The 17,077-nt window shown below is 39.9% G+C and overlaps 1 protein-coding gene across 8 annotated transcripts in view; it reads left to right on the forward strand.

Annotated features, from left to right (window-relative positions):
* SIPA1L2 (signal induced proliferation associated 1 like 2) overlaps window positions 1-11,256 on the forward strand; it is a 162,797-nt gene extending 151,541 nt beyond the window's left edge. For all 8 annotated transcript variants that reach the window (XM_090135423.1, XM_090135420.1, XM_090135425.1 and 5 more), the window contains 2 exons: window positions 3,655-3,736; window positions 4,588-11,256. In XM_090135423.1, coding sequence (XP_089991549.1) covers window positions 3,655-3,736; window positions 4,588-4,734 — 229 coding nt within the window. In that variant the 3' untranslated portion in view covers window positions 4,735-11,256. The remainder of the gene's footprint in view (window positions 1-3,654; window positions 3,737-4,587) is intronic.
* The last annotated feature ends 5,821 nt before the right edge of the window (window positions 11,257-17,077 follow it).

The following is a 17,077-nucleotide window of genomic DNA, read 5'->3' on the forward strand; positions in this document are numbered from 1 at the left end:
GGCTAATTTCATCTATAACATATATGAAACTCTGCCAGTGTTCATACAGGAAACAGTAGCTATTCTCAATATTTTCCTCCAGTCATTTGATTAACCTGTAGCAATATTTCATATGTTTTGACCTTTAAACAAAATATTTGTCTCCGCGAAGCTGTAGGTTTATCTTTTGCTGGAAATGACACAACTGCAGACCAGACAAAAGAATTCAAATGACTCCTTTAATTTGCAAAAATTACTGCTGCAGCTTGCTTCAGATTAGTAGTCCTTATCTGAAAGTAGCTTGTTAACAAATGTGCTCAGCATACCATTTACCAGCAAGTTTGACTTGCAGTGGGAATCACAGAATCACAGAACCACAGAATCGTAGGGGTTGGAAGGAACCTCCAGAGATCATCAAGTCCAACCCCCCTGCCAAAGCAGGTTTCCTATACCAGGTTGCACAAGTAGGCATCCAGGCGGGTCTTGAATATCTCCAGAGAAGGAGACTCCACAACCTCCCTGGGCAGCCTGTTCCAGTGCTCCGTCACCTCACTGTAAAGAAGTTCTTGCGCACATTGGTGCGGAACTTCCTATGCTCCAGCTTCTGGCCGTTCCCCCTTGTCCTGTCTCCACACACTGCTGAAAACAATCTGGTCTCACCACTCTGCCCCCCACACCTTAGATATTTATAGACCTGGATCAGGTCCCCTCTGTCACCTTTTCTCAAGACTAACCAGATCCAGGTTACTTAGCCTTTCTTCATAGGAGAGATGCTCCAGGCCCTTCACCATCTTTGTGGCCCTCCTCTAGACTCTTTCCCTGTCTTTTTTGTATTGGGGAGCCCAGAACTGGACACAGTACTCCAGATGAGGCCTTACCAGGGCAGAGTAGAGGGGGAGGATCACCTCTCTCAACCTGCTGGCCACACTTTTTTTAATGCACCCCAGAATGCCATTGGCCTTTTTGGCCACAAGTGCACATTGCTGGCTCATAGCCAACCTCTCGTCCACCAGGACACCCACATCCCTTTCCGCAGAGCTCCTCTCCAGCAGGTCATCCCCCAACCTGTACCAGTGCATGCGATTATTCCTCCCCAGATGCAAGACTCTACACTTGCTTTTGTTAAACCTCATCTGGTTTCTTACTGCCCAGCTCTCCAGCCTATCCAAGTCTCGCTGAATGGCAGCACAGCCTTCAGGCGTGTCAGCCAATCCTCCCAACTTCGTATCATCAGCAAACTTGCTGAGGGTGGCCGCTATCATCAAGATCATTGATTAAGATGTTGAACAAGACTGGACCCAGCACCAACCCCTCTGTGCTCTGCCAGTCAGCCAGTTTTCAACCCACCTCACTGTCCACTCATCTATCCCACACTTCCTCAGCTTTGTTATAAGGATGTCGTGGGAGACAGTATCAAACACCTTGCTGAAATCAAGGTAGACTACATCCACTGCTCTCCCCCCATCCACCCAACCAGTGACAGTATCGTAGAAGGCTACCAGGTTGGTCAAGCACAACCTCCCCCTGGTGAACCCATGCTGACTACACCTGATAACTTCCTTTTCTCCCAGTTGTCTGGAGATGGCATCCAGCACAAGCTGTTCCATAAGCTTTCCAGGGACAGAGGTGAGGCTGACTGGCCTGTAACTACCTGGATCTTCTTTCTTGCCCTTTTTGAAGACCAGAGTGACATTGGCTAACCTCCAGTCTTCAGGCACCTCCCCCATTCTCCAGGACCTCTCAAAGATGACAGAGAGTGGTTTAGCAATCACCTCTGCCAGCTCCCTCAGCACCCATGGATGCATCTCATCAGGTCCCATGGATTTATGAACATTAGTGTTGCCTAGGTGCTCTTGGACCACCTCTTCCCTAACTGAAGGGAAGTCTTCCATTCCCCAGACCCTCTCGCTAACCTCCAGTGTCTGGGATTCCCGAGAGAGAGCTTTTTCACTGAAGACAGAAGCAAAGAAGGCACTCAGTATCTCCGCTTTCTCAGCATCTCCCATTACCAGAACACCGCCCTCACTTAGTAGGGGAGCCACATTCTTCCTCGTCTTCCTTTTACTGTTAACACACTTTAAAAAGCCTTTTTTATTATCCTTTATCACCTTTGCCAGATTCAATTCCAGGCAGGCTTCAGCCTTCCTCATCGCAACCCTGCAGACCCTGGCAACCTTTCTATATTCTTCCCAAGTAGTCAGACCCTTTTTCCACATTTCATGGACCTTCTTTCCTTTGAGTTTGCGCACAAGCTCCTTGCTCATCCACACAGGTCTCCTGCCACCCTTTCCTGATTTCTTGCTCACAGGGATGCACTGATCCTGGGCTTGGAAGAAAAGCTGTTTAAATGCCGACCAGCTCTCACAGGCGCCCTTACCTTCTAACATCCTAGCCCACAGGATAGCTCCAAGTAGGTCCCAGAAGAGATCAAAGTTGGCTCTCCTAAAGTCCAGGGTAGCAATCCTACTTTTTGCTTTGCTTCTTCCACTCAAGATCTTGAACTCCACCATCTTGTGGTCACTACAACCCAAGCTGCCCCCGACCTTTACTTCCTTGACAAGTCTTTCCTTATTAGTGAGAATAAGGTCCAGCAACACCCCTCCCCTCATCAGTTCCTCCACCACCTGCATCAGAAAGTTGTCTTCAATACATTGCAGGAACTGTCTGGGCTGCGCATGCCTGGCCATGTTGCTTATCCAGCAAATATCTGGATAATTGATATTATCCAGATATGGTGCCCCATAAGCACCAGAGCCTGAGATCGTGATGCTACTTCCAGTTGCTTATGGAAGGCCTCATCAACCTTCTCCTCCTGATCAGGGGGCCTGTAGTACACCCCCACAACAGTGTCAGCCATACCAGCCCTCCCCTTGATTCTCACCCACAAGCTCTCCACTGCTACAGCACTGTCCCCCAGGTGGAGTTCAATACATTCTAGCTGCTCTCTCACATAAAGAGCAACTCCACCACCCCGCCTTGCCAGCTGATCTTTCCTAAAAAGCACATGGCCCTCCATGACAACATTCCAGTTGTATGAGCTGTCCCACCACATCTCCGTGATCAATGAGATTGTAGCGATGTGACCGCACGCAGATCTCCAACTCTTCCTGTTTATTTCCCATATTGCACGCATTAGTGTACAGACACTTTAGGGAAGCAGCATCCCCCTGCCACTCTCCATCCCTTCGAACTCTACCCTCATAACCCATCAAGCTCTGTTTTGAGCCTCGAACTACCTGCTCAACCCTAACAGCCCTCATTTTGCCCCCTTCTTACCTAGTTTAAACACCTTTCAATGAGGCTCACCAGTTCCTGGGCTAGGATCCTTTTAACCTTTGAGGATAGGTGAGTTCCATCTGCAGCCATCATGCCAGGAGCTGAGGGAAGGTGTGTGCAAATAATATCTGAAACATTCCTCCTTAAAATCATTTTAATTTCTGAGAGACTTGAATGAGGCGCAGTGTCGTAATTCAAATAACATATCAATGAGTTTGTGTACTGATAGTAAGTAGTCTTCCACTGTTGCTGCTTTTATCTTGGTTTTCCCAACTACCCCTAAAGCAATTTGCTTCCTCTGCTATCACTAAAAGTATTATTTTGCAAAAGTGGGTGGAAAAAACAGGGGTTGAAATGTTTTTAAGTAACCCAGATTGAATGTAGTGGTTTTCTTTACAGGGAACATGCTCCAACTACTCTGACTGGAAAAGTTAACCAGCTGGAAGTGATCCTTCGGCAACTACAAACTGACCTGAGAAAGGTAAGAGTATGCTATTGGTATTATTGCTCTCTAATTTTAATAGATTTTTGTGTGGAGTTCATCAAGGGCTGGAAAAAAGTAGGTAACTTAAAATAGATAACATAATGATGCTTATGAATGGTAGGGCCTAGTGATAAGTGTAGGAGTGGCTACACAAACAAGTTGCTGCAAGGCTAGTTAGTTTGCAGGGCTCTGACTACTGCAGAATAAATTATCCTACGTATACTACTCTAGAATAAATAATGTCTTTAATCCCTATTTTGTGATGTTTGAAATTTAACAAAGCATAGGGCTATGCACACAAGTGCTACTGCTAAGAAGTAAGCGCTCTAGATTTGTCACCCTTCTTGCCTCATGTGTGCCTCAATCATGTAACAGTGACTTGATTTATTTCATTTGCTGTAATTCCTGAGCTGGGAACAATGCCAAGGACTGGTGGAAATGAGTCTGCTTTCTGCTGGTCAGAAAATAATTATTATGGGGAAGATTTTGAAAGTACATAATTTTCTTTCTTCCTGGGCTTTCACATATCATTTATAACACTCGGAATCTGCTTATTTTTTTACTCCTTAAATTTTTGTTGAATTGAGTGAATTTCTATTATTTTGATATTGAAGTAGCGTCTAGCTTTCTTTTTAGCTTGCATCATTTTATCTTCAAAACAACGTACTGAAAAGGAGTGAGGCACTTGAAACACATTTTGGGAATCAACTTACTGTTAGCAGTTGTCAAAATGGATTAGGGTGCTCAACAGAATATAGCTGAATGGTTCACATGGAAATATTAACAGTAACAATAGCTGCTTGAATCTCCACTGCTTACTTTCTTCAACTTGTATCTCTGTTAACCAGGAAAAACAGGACAAAGCAGTTCTCCAAGCAGAGGTACAGCATCTGAGGCAAGATAACATGAGGCTTCAAGAGGAGTCCCAAACAGCAGCTGCTCAACTAAGGAAATTTACAGAATGGTTCTTCAATACAATAGACAAAAAATCCTAATGGCTGAACCCCTAGAAAATACTTGTAACAGCTGTAATGTAGCAGCTGTATTTTTTTGAATTAACGGGGTAATAATTTCACTGTGTTCACAATCCATTGTAGGTGTTTCTGCTACATTCTCTATCCAGTTTTATTCATTTGAAATGGAGAGAAACCTGTGGTAACTTGTCTTTAAACTCGTATAAAGAAAGGAGAGAATAGCAGATATTTGTTTGTGTGAAGATGAATGTAAAAAAATTCCTAGTGTCATTTTAGACATTTTTAGAGGATGCGCTGGCTAGGGTTTGCCTGAAGAGGAATATTTGGGGTTTTAGTTCCTGCATTTCAGGTGCACTGGTGAAGATGTTAAAGCAATTTACATTAGCTTGGGCTTCAGTATTGTAAGATAAAAAGAATAACCAGACATATACTTTAATGTTTAAAAGGTGCTCTATTTTTTTGTATGTACAGTAGTTTTATTTCCCCAGTCCACATCGTCATAGCAATAAGAATGGAGGTATAGTGAATAGTCAAAAAGCTGTGTTTATAAAATGTTAGCACTGATGTGTTTAACACTAGTTTGGATGCAGATACATTAGAGATTATTTATTTGCAGGAACAAATGGTGCCTGAATATAAACAGTGTTTTGATTTTCTAAAGATACACATGCCTTGTAAATGGCTCACAGGGGTTAGCCCATTCCCAACTTCTGTTACTTTTGTATAGTTGATGTTCAGCTAAACAGTTATACTGCTTAACTATTGGAAACATGTATGGTGTGAGCCAGCCAATCAATTGTATAATGCCAAATTTGTTTATCTTTGTACAGAAGCTTTGATCAAGTGTCTTGTATTTAACACCTTTATTTAAGCTTATTTAACCTTAAATTGTTGATTTTATAAAGTTTGTTTTATCTGCACTATGGTGAGGTCAGTTGGTTGCAAGTTGTAATATTTTTAGCTTGCCAAGACTGTACTGAGGAGTTCTAGAAAATTCTAACAATTGGATGCTGCTAGTACACAATTGATTTGTTTGTATGCTTTAACATTTTTAACTGTTTAATTTGAAATGAACATACATCCTGCTTTTTTAATAAATGTTCAAAATCTAAACCTGAAAAATTACTTTATCTTGTATCATCTACAACTATTGTCATCAATAATAGTTCAGGTTTCTGTTCAGCTCAGTCTACATTCTCAATCTGGAATCACTCCAAGCTCCCATAGCTCTTACGATCTCTTATTACTGATGAGGGATTGTCACCATTTTCAGAGTTGATTTATTTGGTGTATCCTATCCTATAACTGAGGAGGTAGCTTCATAGGTCAAGGAGTAAAAGTTGTTTTGACTGTTTATAGGCATTCATTAGTGACCAATGAGAAAAACTGCTTTACGCATAAATATGTTCTAAAGAAAAAAAAATTGAAAAGATGTCTAGCTTTTCTGTATTATTTTATATTTATCAAAACAGTAAATAACTTCCATCCTTCTCTTGTGTCTGCAATTGAAGATTTGATTGCAGTGTTAGCATGTGAAATGTGAAAGTAGGTTGATGATAGCTTGCACTACTTTGTTCCTCTTCTTTTGTAACAGTTTTGTGTGTGATATTGAGCTATATGTACTAAATTTGCTCCAAAAAAGTAGAAGTTTACAAAATGAAATGAAGCTAATAAGAGCCTTTGAAGTTATCCTTCTGAAAGAAAAAGAAATCATTTGAGATCATGTTTGTATCCCATTTACATTTCAGTGGCTGACTGCATTCAGGCAGACCTACAGAAAATTGTAGAAATGTTAAAATATATATGCAACTGATGCAAATAAAATTCTGTATCCATTGTTAGCTTATATCGGCTAAGAAATGTTTCATAAGACAAATGTATATTCCTGCTCTCATCATTGTTCTGATTAACCGGTCTTAGGAAGAGTTACATGGGCAGTAAACCGACGCTTTGATATCTTGATATTCAGATGAAAAAGTCTATTTTGTCTTTGTATTTTTCATCAAAAACTCTGACTCTTACATACCAAAGAATATTCATTAAGCTATATCAACAAAGAGTAATTAAACATGGCAGTCATGTGTTACACTAGATTCTAATTTAAACACCTTACAAGAGTCATTAGCAAATCCATCTGGCTGGAGACCTTGCCAAAATAGCAGTGCTGAACAGCTCGTGCAATTTGTCTGTGAACATGTTTTCATGAGACTGGTTTTTCCTCTTTGAGAAGCCGTGTTAATGGAAGTGAGCTGGAGAATAAGCTTTGTCTGAACAAACGTTAGGTTTGTGTGAGATTTTATAGTCCAATATTAATTTCAGTGTTCATCTCTGTCTCTCAATTACTGAAAACAAGCATTATTTTAATTAGCTTTGCAGAAAGGATTTTCCATAGTTATTTTTCTCCTTTTCCCACCAATTAAAAATGTTTTGTTTCTGACAGTGGCAGAAACCTTTCCCACAGATCTCTTACTGCCTTTGCTGACCACTTCTTCACAAAAGTAGTTTTGTCAGAGGTGTGTTCGTGTTCTTCTTCCTCAAGTGTCTTTCACCGTAATAAGATGTTTTAATGACACGTGAATACTGTATTTATTAGGGATCATAATACAGGTTTGGCAAAGGTAATGAGTATTTAATTGGACACTTCAGTTACCTGATTTTTTTAAGAATAATACTTTGAGACATTTCACTGTTAAAAATGCCTGATTTATATACGTGGAGAGACAAAGGTTTAAGTCAATGTTAGCAACTAGTGTGGAACACTAGAAAAATTGACACTGTTGATAATGCAAGCTTTGGAAGTGAGAGGAGATCAATCAGGCTCTTTCTTGTCCAGTCTCGTGATTGGGCAGCCTTTGGTGGCTGAAATGGTATGTTAGGTTGGCTCTGGTTTAGTTTTATCTGGAAGGATGCCAGGCACTGTGCAATAAATCCAATCCATATGAACCAAAGCATAGTAAGTGGGAATGGTCTGAAAATTCACTTCAAAGATGCTTTTGTGTTCTGAACTGAAACAAGAATATGGAAGTGATTTAGATGTCAGAGAAGTCTTTCCAGCACAGTAGACCGTGCTGTGAAGTATACCAAGATGCAGAAACCAAACCAACTCAGGCATTTACTTCTGTAAGGGAAAAATAGAAATTGTGGCAAGATTACCAAATGTTCTACTTCTGCCTTAAAAATGACACCATAATTTATATACAGATCCATATTCAAAGGGATCCTTATTGAGACTTTTGTCACAACATGGGCTGTATTTTATTGTGTATAGGCTTCTTTTCTGAGATCACTGTTAACAAAATTCAGGGCTAATTTTTGCTATTTTGTTGACAACATACTTTTATTGTGGTCAGTAGGCATGTGATAGCTTTATACAGAATTTTCATGAGGCACTTGAGGGACAGGAAGGTAACCTGAAACAGCCAGCATAATTTCACCAAGGGAAGTTCATGCCTGGCCGATCGATGGTCTTCTGTGATGGAGTGACAGCACTGGTGGACGAAGGGAAAGCAACTGAGGTCATCTTCCTAAGCTTGTGCGGGACTTCTGACATGGTCCTCCACCACATCCTTGTGTCAGAATTGGAGAGATATGGATTCAAAGGGTCAATTGTTTGGCGGATAAGGAATTGGTTGGAAGGTCATAGCCTGAGGGTTGTGGTCAATGGCTCTATGTCAAAGGGGAGGCAGGTCACAAGTTGTATCCCTCAGGGGTCTGCTTTCGTACCAGTGTTCTTTCATATCTTTATCATGATACAGACAGTGGGATTGAGTGCACCCTCAGCAAATTTGCTGATGACTCCAACCTGAGTACTGCAGATGATAATGGCAGAAGGAAGAGGTACTATCTAGAGGGACCTTGATAATGTCAAAAGGTCCATGTGAACCTAATGAGGTTCAAAAAAGAAAAGTGCAAGATTTTGCACTTGGGTCAAGATAATCCCAGACATGTATGCAGACTGGGAGAAGAACTCTTTGAGAGTAGCCTGGCTAAGAAAGATTTAAGGATCTTGGTAGATGAAAAACTTAACATGAGCCAGCAATGTGTGCTAGCAGTCTAGAAGACCAATGGTTCCTGGGTATATCAGAAGAGGGACGGCCAGCAGTTTGAGGGATATGATTGTCCCTCTCTGCTCTGCCCTCAAAAGGCCCCAGCATGAGCATTGCATCCAGGTCTCAGGCCTCCAACACAGGAAAGATGAGGAGCATTTAGAGAGGGTCCAGAGGAGGTTCACAAAAATGATCAAAGGGCCACAAAAATGATCAAAGGAGCACCTCTCCTATGAAGGCTGAAGGAACTGGGCTTGTTCAGCCTGGAGAAGAGAAGGCTGCGAGGAGACCTCATTGCAGCCTTCCAGTATTTAAAGAGAAATTATAAATGGAAGGGAAATAAACTTTTACATGGACAGATAGTGACAGAACAAGGAGAAAGGGTTTCAAACTAAGTGAGGGAAGATTTAGATTAGAGGTAGGGTTGTGAGGTGCTGGAACTGGTTGCCCAGAGAAGTTGTGATGCTCTGTCCCTGGCGGTGTTAAGACCAGGTTGGATGGGGCCCTGGGCAACCTTATCTGGTACCTGATCTAGCAGTTGGCAACCCTGCCTGCAGCGGGGAGAGGGAACCTGATGATCCTTGATGTCCCTTCCAACCCAAGCCATTCTATGATTCTGTGATTCCGTCTCTCTGTATTGTTTAATATAAATTCTGAAATTAATTTGCCTTTTTTTCTGTGCCCCAAATCAAGTTGTTTGGGAAATAAATGCTTCAATTACTTGCAATGCAAACACATAAGTAAATTGTAGAGCAAACAATTGGAAAACCAATTTTCAGTCTGTAAAAAAATTGCTAGACATATTATGATATTTTTGCACTAGTATTTCATGAGCTCTCTGTAATACTTCTTTTAGTCTGAAATGCTTTAAAATTAGATTTTTGTTCTAGTATCTAAAAAATTTAGTGAAATCCAGGAGCTGGTGTTGTATGATTTGAAAGCATCAGAACATTAAATATTGCTAACAAGTTATTTGTTACCTCAGTTTCTCACTTCCACAGCAAAAAACAGAAGGAAAAGAAAGTATTTCAATCAAAAAGCAAAATTGTTAGACAAAAGCTTGCTTCTGTGTGTTTGTGAGCAAATTATGCAAACTGGAGAGGAAATATCTATTTTAGGAAACCAGAAATTAATTTGCCCAAAAAATAAGCCTTAATCTCAGCTCTTTTCTCTATGCATATAGGATGTCTTTTTGTTTGATTCCCCACACTTCCTTTATTTCACTCCAAGTTCCCTTGCTTTCTCTCAAGATGAATCCAATGGCACGTGATCCAGAAGGAACACGTATTGGCCTGCAGTAGCCCCCTGGTCTGGACAGCCAGGAACAGTTTTATATGGGTTTGAACAAAGCCACAGAGAGGGAGAGACTAAACATTTTTCAGTTTTTGCTCCTCTGTCGTTCTCCACAGTGCCTGCAGAACAGAAAGCAAGACAGGTAGACCTCCATCCAGCCTTGCAAAATATAAAACTTTACTGTGGTATGAGAGTGAATTAGCAGTCAACGTTCAATTTTCAACTTTCTCACTGTCTTATCACAGTGCTAGCTTTTGGAATAATTTTTGAGTCATGAGTAAAGCCAGTCAAGAATATGTGTTTCCAAAATAGCTATATCTAGCAGACTCCTAAAGTCTTAACCAGGGAAGCAAACAAACAAAAAACAAAAAAAAAAAGAAAAGAAAAGAAAAAAAAAAAAAAAAAAGGGAGGGTGTAGAGAGGGAAGGAGGAGGTAGGGAGGATATTTGCTTACATTTTCATTTCTTTTGATTTTCTTTTCCATCCTTCCAGACAGGCAAATGACACTTCTGGCTGTTGAGCCAAATTATGGGAAACCAGTAGGACCACAGAAAGGAATGAATGGGCTTAATTGTTCCACTTTTCCACTTAATTGTTTCCTTCTTCTTAAGAGATCGTGTGAAGGTGTCAAACTTTTTAATATGGGATTTTTATTTATTTTATTTACTTCTCTAGAGAGGTAGTTTTATGTCCTTTGTTATATTTTTAAGACAGATGAGCTTTTTGCTTTCACTAACCATTAATACTTAAAGACTCCTTAAAATGATAAAAGTCACATTGACATTGTGATAGGAGCAACCAGAAGCTGTTAGAGGAGCAGTACAAATCTCTTAGTTTTGCAGAAAAGCTATAAATCTATTTTGTGTTTTTCTGGGTTCCTGTTATAGCAAATCATTAAATCTCAAAATCTGAAAAGCAGTAGATGGGCATTTTCTGGCCAACATCAGAAAACACAAAAGATGATTATATATTCTGTCATATCAGTTTATGTGTCATCGTGTCTGTAGAGTAGCTGGAAGTTTTTGCAGTAAATCTGAGGCAAGGTGATGGAGAATAAAGAGACAAAACGTTCCATGTCAGAAAGTGGGATGTGCAAAATACACTAATAGTAATTGTGGGCATTATTTGAGTTGTACTTTTATTGATGACAGATAACTCTATGTCCAAATATTAGAATTTTAATAAAATTGGAAATATTTATGTATCCTGTCTATTCTTTTGTAAATCCACTGTTTGCAACCTAGAAAGCAATTGTGTCTACCTCAAGAAAAAGTTTTTTCATGACTTAACCCTGAAAGAAATCTGGAAGAGATCTACAGTATTCAGACTTAGTATGTAAACTGGGATACTTTGTTAATCTGAATGTAAAGTGTTGGTAACTCAGTCCTTTTTATCTTTGTTTCCTGTTTAAAACTGGTGACTATTTGAGTGACCAAAGCTTTCAGTAATAGAATAAATATATGCCCTACAGTTGTCCAGAAATAAATACCAGCCTACCCATCTTTCATTACCCATAACATTATTTCACAACTTTGGTAGATAGTATATTTTTAAGATTTTTTTTTGTATGTAAATCTGAGGTCTGTGTTCTCATCATTGCTGCATTTCTTGCTCTAAAGACACTTTATTCACAAGCCCAAGACATATTGTTTCTTTTAAAGAACAAGTGCTCCAGGAAGTATGTGCTTTAAGCACGCTTCAAGCTGCTGAGCTCGAGGTTCTTCCCTAACAGATTTGAAATGCTTTTGAAATTGAATTGTTGACAACATTTTGCCTTATAACTCCCAGATTCTTGATCATCCCTTCCTTTGCTAGGAGCTAAGTGTTTATCAGTAGGGGTTTCAGTTTGAATAAGCACAGAATTTTAGGCCTGTAGTATCTTCATTTTGTAGGAAATATGTTTTTTTAAAAAGTACAAAAATCCTCTCCTTTTTTCTGGGCCTTCTTTTATTATAGAGCTCAAAACAGAACTTCGAGGTGGCTCAGCACCTAAACAATTCAAAGCCCCTTTTTGTGAAATGCTTTTTGATTAGTATGGGACCCTAAATATTAGCACTAATTAATGTTAGAAATTGTTCAGCATGCTTTCAGACTGCATACATACATTGATTTGGATGTTGAGGAATGAGTCATCTACCATTTAAAAGAGAAAACAATGGGCTCATTCCTTTGTATTTTAATGTCATCTAGCCATCAGAAGATTCTTATCATTTAGCCAGAAGTACTCCAAATGGCACCATTAAATTGGACTGCATTTTGTGGGTGTGTGCATACTGGGTGGCAGATTTCTTTGGAAATATCAGTAAATATGATTCAATTCCTCTGGTGTTAATCAAGTTTAGTATAATTAAAATCACTGAAGAGAATAAAAGTGGGAAAAATGATCAGTCTCTTTGTCTGAAATGGTGAATTACATCCAGACCATGCTTAAAAAATGAGGTCAAGGGATTAGACCAAAACAGGATATGAAAATAAAATTGAAGTCTGTCTTTATTAACCATGACCTCAGTAGCCCGCAGTTTTTTGGCTCATTGATTTCTAATGTTAATGTGGTTTAAACCTCTTACTAAGCTCTGAAGAATGTTCTTTCAACAGAACCATATCTATTAAATGAGTCATTTGCTCTTTAAAACTAGATAGCCTCACAGCACAGCATGCAGTAAGCTTCCTAACGTCTCGCCAATTGTCCGGCAAGAGAAACGTTTATGCTGCGAAACGTTAAAGGGATGCTGACAGGAGAGTTTCATCATTTGTAAATAGCCTTATTAAGGTTCATGCAGAAAATCCTCTTGGATGCTTGAAATGTGGATTGTTGCTAATACTGTGTATAGGTACTTTCCTTCTCTGTCTGTCCTAGTTTGTTACTGCAGAGCAAGTCGAAGTTGTTCAGATGCTGATTTCTTATTTTTGTATCTAAAACAAGTATGAAATATAAGAGATCTAAGAAGATTCAGACTAGTACAAATGAGCATCCTTTTTACATGTTTCTATAACATCGTAGAGATAATTTAATAATCTCCACAGAGAGAAAAAGAGAGGAATGATTAGGCATACTTATTTAACTGGCCAGTGTATAATTCCTGAATACACCAAGTGTTCTCTGTCAAACCATGCAGACAGCAAACCACATTACCTTGAATGGCCGACAATATGGTGATCATGATTTGTCCACTTGCTATGAATTTCCTCCATAAAAATCACAGTTTTCACCTCAAAGAAAATTCTCAGAAATACTCCAGCTGCATTTTTGTGGAAATGATGTGGAAATACTTACTGTTAATGTTATGAAGCCTTTAGTATTATGAATGAGACTGGGATTCTGATCTATGCTGACAGGAAACTGGCATACCCAAAGCAGAGAAGCAGATATTCCTGCATCTTTCCTTGAAGGGAATACGCCTGAAATATCAAAAGGGCTCCCAGTCAAATGCATAATTTGATTAGAATACAGATGAGAGCGATGTAATTGCTGACAGAGATACTCTGATCTTTTGATGGAGACAAACTCATTTTTTTTCCAGTGTTGAAAAATAAATCTTTATTCTCTACCCATGAGGGCCAGCTGTTTCCTCTTGCTTGTGCCATAAAGCTTTGAGCAGCTTTCTGGACTTCAGGGTCCCATCTGATACCTGAGGAAACTGTTTTCATCTGGCAGCCTATGGTTATTTGTGAATCTTAGTGTCACAGGCAGGCCTTCTGTTCCCTTTGGGAGTCCCCAGCCAGCCTGCAAGCTCTCTGCTGTCTACTCCTTGCCTTTCACCACTGGTTTTCACCTGCTCCACATGCTGCAGCAAGCTGCTTGCTCGCATGCCAGAGCAAAGCAGCCTTCCTTTCTGCTATCCAGCTGTAGCCTTTTAAATTGTACCTAGCACACAATGCTCATACAGTAAACAGTGATCAAACAAATGCAGCTGATACCATCCCTCCCAATTATCTACTCATTTTCTGAAACATTTGCTTGTGGTTGTATAACAAGAACTCTGGAAAGTCTGGTGTTACCAGTACTAAGTGCATACTGTGGACTGCAGCTGGAAATGCAGGAAATAAAGTGGGCTTGAAAAAATGTAAACAGCTTGGTCTGATTGAAGTCATCTACAAGGAGAAGCAGCACAAGAATCTTCAAATACTTTGAAGGCTCTGAGACGGTTCGACACTTGATTGTAGAAATGTTTCTGGTGGCAAACAAATAGGCTCAGGATTCCTAGGTTATTTTGGAAGTAGCTGTAGGAGTTCGCGTGGGGTAGCTTTTCTGGCATTCAAAAGCAGTCAACTGTACAGCTAAAGATCTATGTCTTTGAAAGCATCCTTAACCTCCAATATGCTTAAGATATTGTGATGTCTGAAAAAAGCACTCCATTATGAACCTCGTTCTACTGAGGCTATTATTCCAGCTCTGAGCAGAACATATGGAGCACTCTCAATTTTCAGGGAGGCTGGTTTTTGTTCACTTTATTACATGATGACTTTAAACCTGCTAAGGCAACATTGCCAGAAATGTAAACACTCTCCTTCATCTCAAAGTGAATGTTCTTCATCTGGCCTACTTGGATTTGCAGGGTCCAGAGTCTATTTTTTATGCATGTAATGTTTTTGCTGCTCTCTCTCCAGTCTGTTGCTATCCCTCTTGTACCGGGAGTCCAAACTCAAACAATGTTCCAATGTGCCTTACTGGTACAGTTACCAATCTTGTATATCCAGGAATATGCAGAGTAACTGTAGTTTCCCTCCTTTTCCCACCTATCCAAACTCTCTTTGGAGATGCTGTAATTTTTCTTTTTGTTACATCTAACTACAGTTTGAGGACAGGAAATGCTTTGCTATTTATGGCATCAGTGGAAGTAGCAACAAGGGTGAAGACATGCACAGATGCACACATGCTTGTGATAGGTGCAGCGAGAAGTGTTGGTGTTTGAAGTCAGTGCTGCTTTGAGTTCTGTACAAAGAAATATCCCTCAAAGGGGATTTTTCATTTTGAATAAATGAGAACAGAGGATGTGGGATGCACTCACCTATCTTATTTTGGCTGAGACACATTTGAAGCATTGTTGGATGGCTTAGATAATGATATATGGTCATCTGGAAGCCGGTTTTATAACCCAGGATTTCTATCCTTTTGGACAGATTGTTATGAGTAGAGGTCAGCCTGTTTTCAGTCTGGTGTTAAAGCAGGATTGAGTAAAGGCACATCGTGCTTTTAATAAACAAAGAGCCTTTGAGCCTGATCTACCGCTATTTCATTCTAGTTTACTTCTAGGGTAACCCAATTCAGTAAATGTTATTATACTTCATATTAGCTTCAAAGTAGAGCTGCTCATTGTTGAATCAAGCCCCGTGTTTAGATCAAGATAGAGAGAACTGTGTTTTTAAAAGTGCTGAAGTATTTGTTTATTTGTTTTGGAAGGTGTTTAAACATGTTAAGGAAAATTAGTTCTAGGCTGAATATTTGTATGACATGTTCTGCCTACAGCAACTTTCTGACTGAGCTACAGATCTCTAAAAATAAGATTTAAAAAGGGAATGTTTATGCAAGCCTTAACACTTGTGGTACCAGTGCTTGTTGCCACAATAATAAGTAGAATAACAGAATATTGTCATGTTGTATTGAATTTTTGACCTCTGTTTCATCTTGTGAGATAAATTGATCCTTGAACATGAGGGCTATGAAGGTTTATCTGAAAAGAAACATTTTCCAGATCTTTGCAATGAAACTCAATATGCTACACAATACAAGTAACCAATGAATAGATTCATTATTCTGGTCTGTTTAAAGTGTCATTGGCAGTAAACCACAAGAATCATCATCATAAGAAATAAATAAAAAAATAAATAAAAGGAAACAGTAAGAGGGATCCTTCTTATGATTTGTCTAACATGCCACAGCTTATAGCTGATTGTTTCTAGAGAGCAGAAGTACACAAAACCCAGTAGCGAGTGCAAGAACTCGTACTGTTTTAGAGGATGTCTTCTTGGTGCACTGGAACATTTCTGGGTTCTGCCAAAGAGGCAGTTGAGGGTCAGGTATAGAAACTGTAGAAGAGATGTCAAGGAGAGTTGTGCTTTCTGCTGATGCTCCCCTCTCTTACTGGTGGTGCTCAGAGCCGCTGCAGTGGCACCACTGATTGTGTAGGAGGCAGTGAGAATGGGAAGATGGAGGTAGGTCGCTACATTTGTGCTTATTTGGCACCATACTGAGTCACCTCTGGATCTTTTGCATACACTTTAGATTGTGCTACTGGAGTTGTTTGGATCGTTCTTCAAGGTCATGGAAATTATGCTGGAAAGCAGAGCCAGCCTCTTGAGAACCAGAGAAGCTGGAAGAGCAACATTTTGGCCTTTCCCTCTTCATGTTCTGGGCTCCCTTGCTGCAGCCAGGGATATCTGTCTGGTAGTCAATATAGAACACATGTTTGCCAGTGCCATTAACATCAATTAATATCCTCGTATTCTCTTTTAGAGTGACCAAAGCACAGACCTTTGTCTATACAGCTATGCACACATGTATTTGTGATATCTGAACTCTGGGAGGATGGAGTGCATCAGCCACGGATATGCAGTGAAGATGCACTTAAAGGTCTCGATACCTAGATCAGATAAACAACATAAAGAAGGTAACTTGTACTAGGTGAGTGTCTTCAAGAAGATCTTTCATTAAACAACTGCAAGTCAACAAACTAATAAAAGTGGGGTTTCTGTTACTTCGTTTTCTCTGATAACCTCCAAGGCAGAGTTAGGAGTCTCCTTGCTTGTTCTGCTCGTATTCCACAGAAAAACCTTCACCTTTTGTCCTCACCCCACAGATGAAATCCCATTGCACTCGGTCAGGTAATCTACTTTGATTCGATTGCAAAGTGAAATCAATAACCTCATTTAAAAAACTTGCTGAAGGCAAGGAATTTCCCTCATATTGGGCGTGCTATCAGGAAGAATCTGCCACTCTGTGTAAACCTGACCTCCAGCCTGCAAGGATAAGTAGCTTGAGAAAGCGTGAGGGATTTAGTAGCAAAATCAAGTGAGATGAGAGAAAA

Source organism: Phasianus colchicus, chromosome 2 (genome assembly GCF_987193195.1).
Source record: "Phasianus colchicus chromosome 2, bPhaCol1.hap1.1, whole genome shotgun sequence".
In the NCBI taxonomy this organism is placed as follows: domain Eukaryota; kingdom Metazoa; phylum Chordata; class Aves; order Galliformes; family Phasianidae; genus Phasianus; species Phasianus colchicus.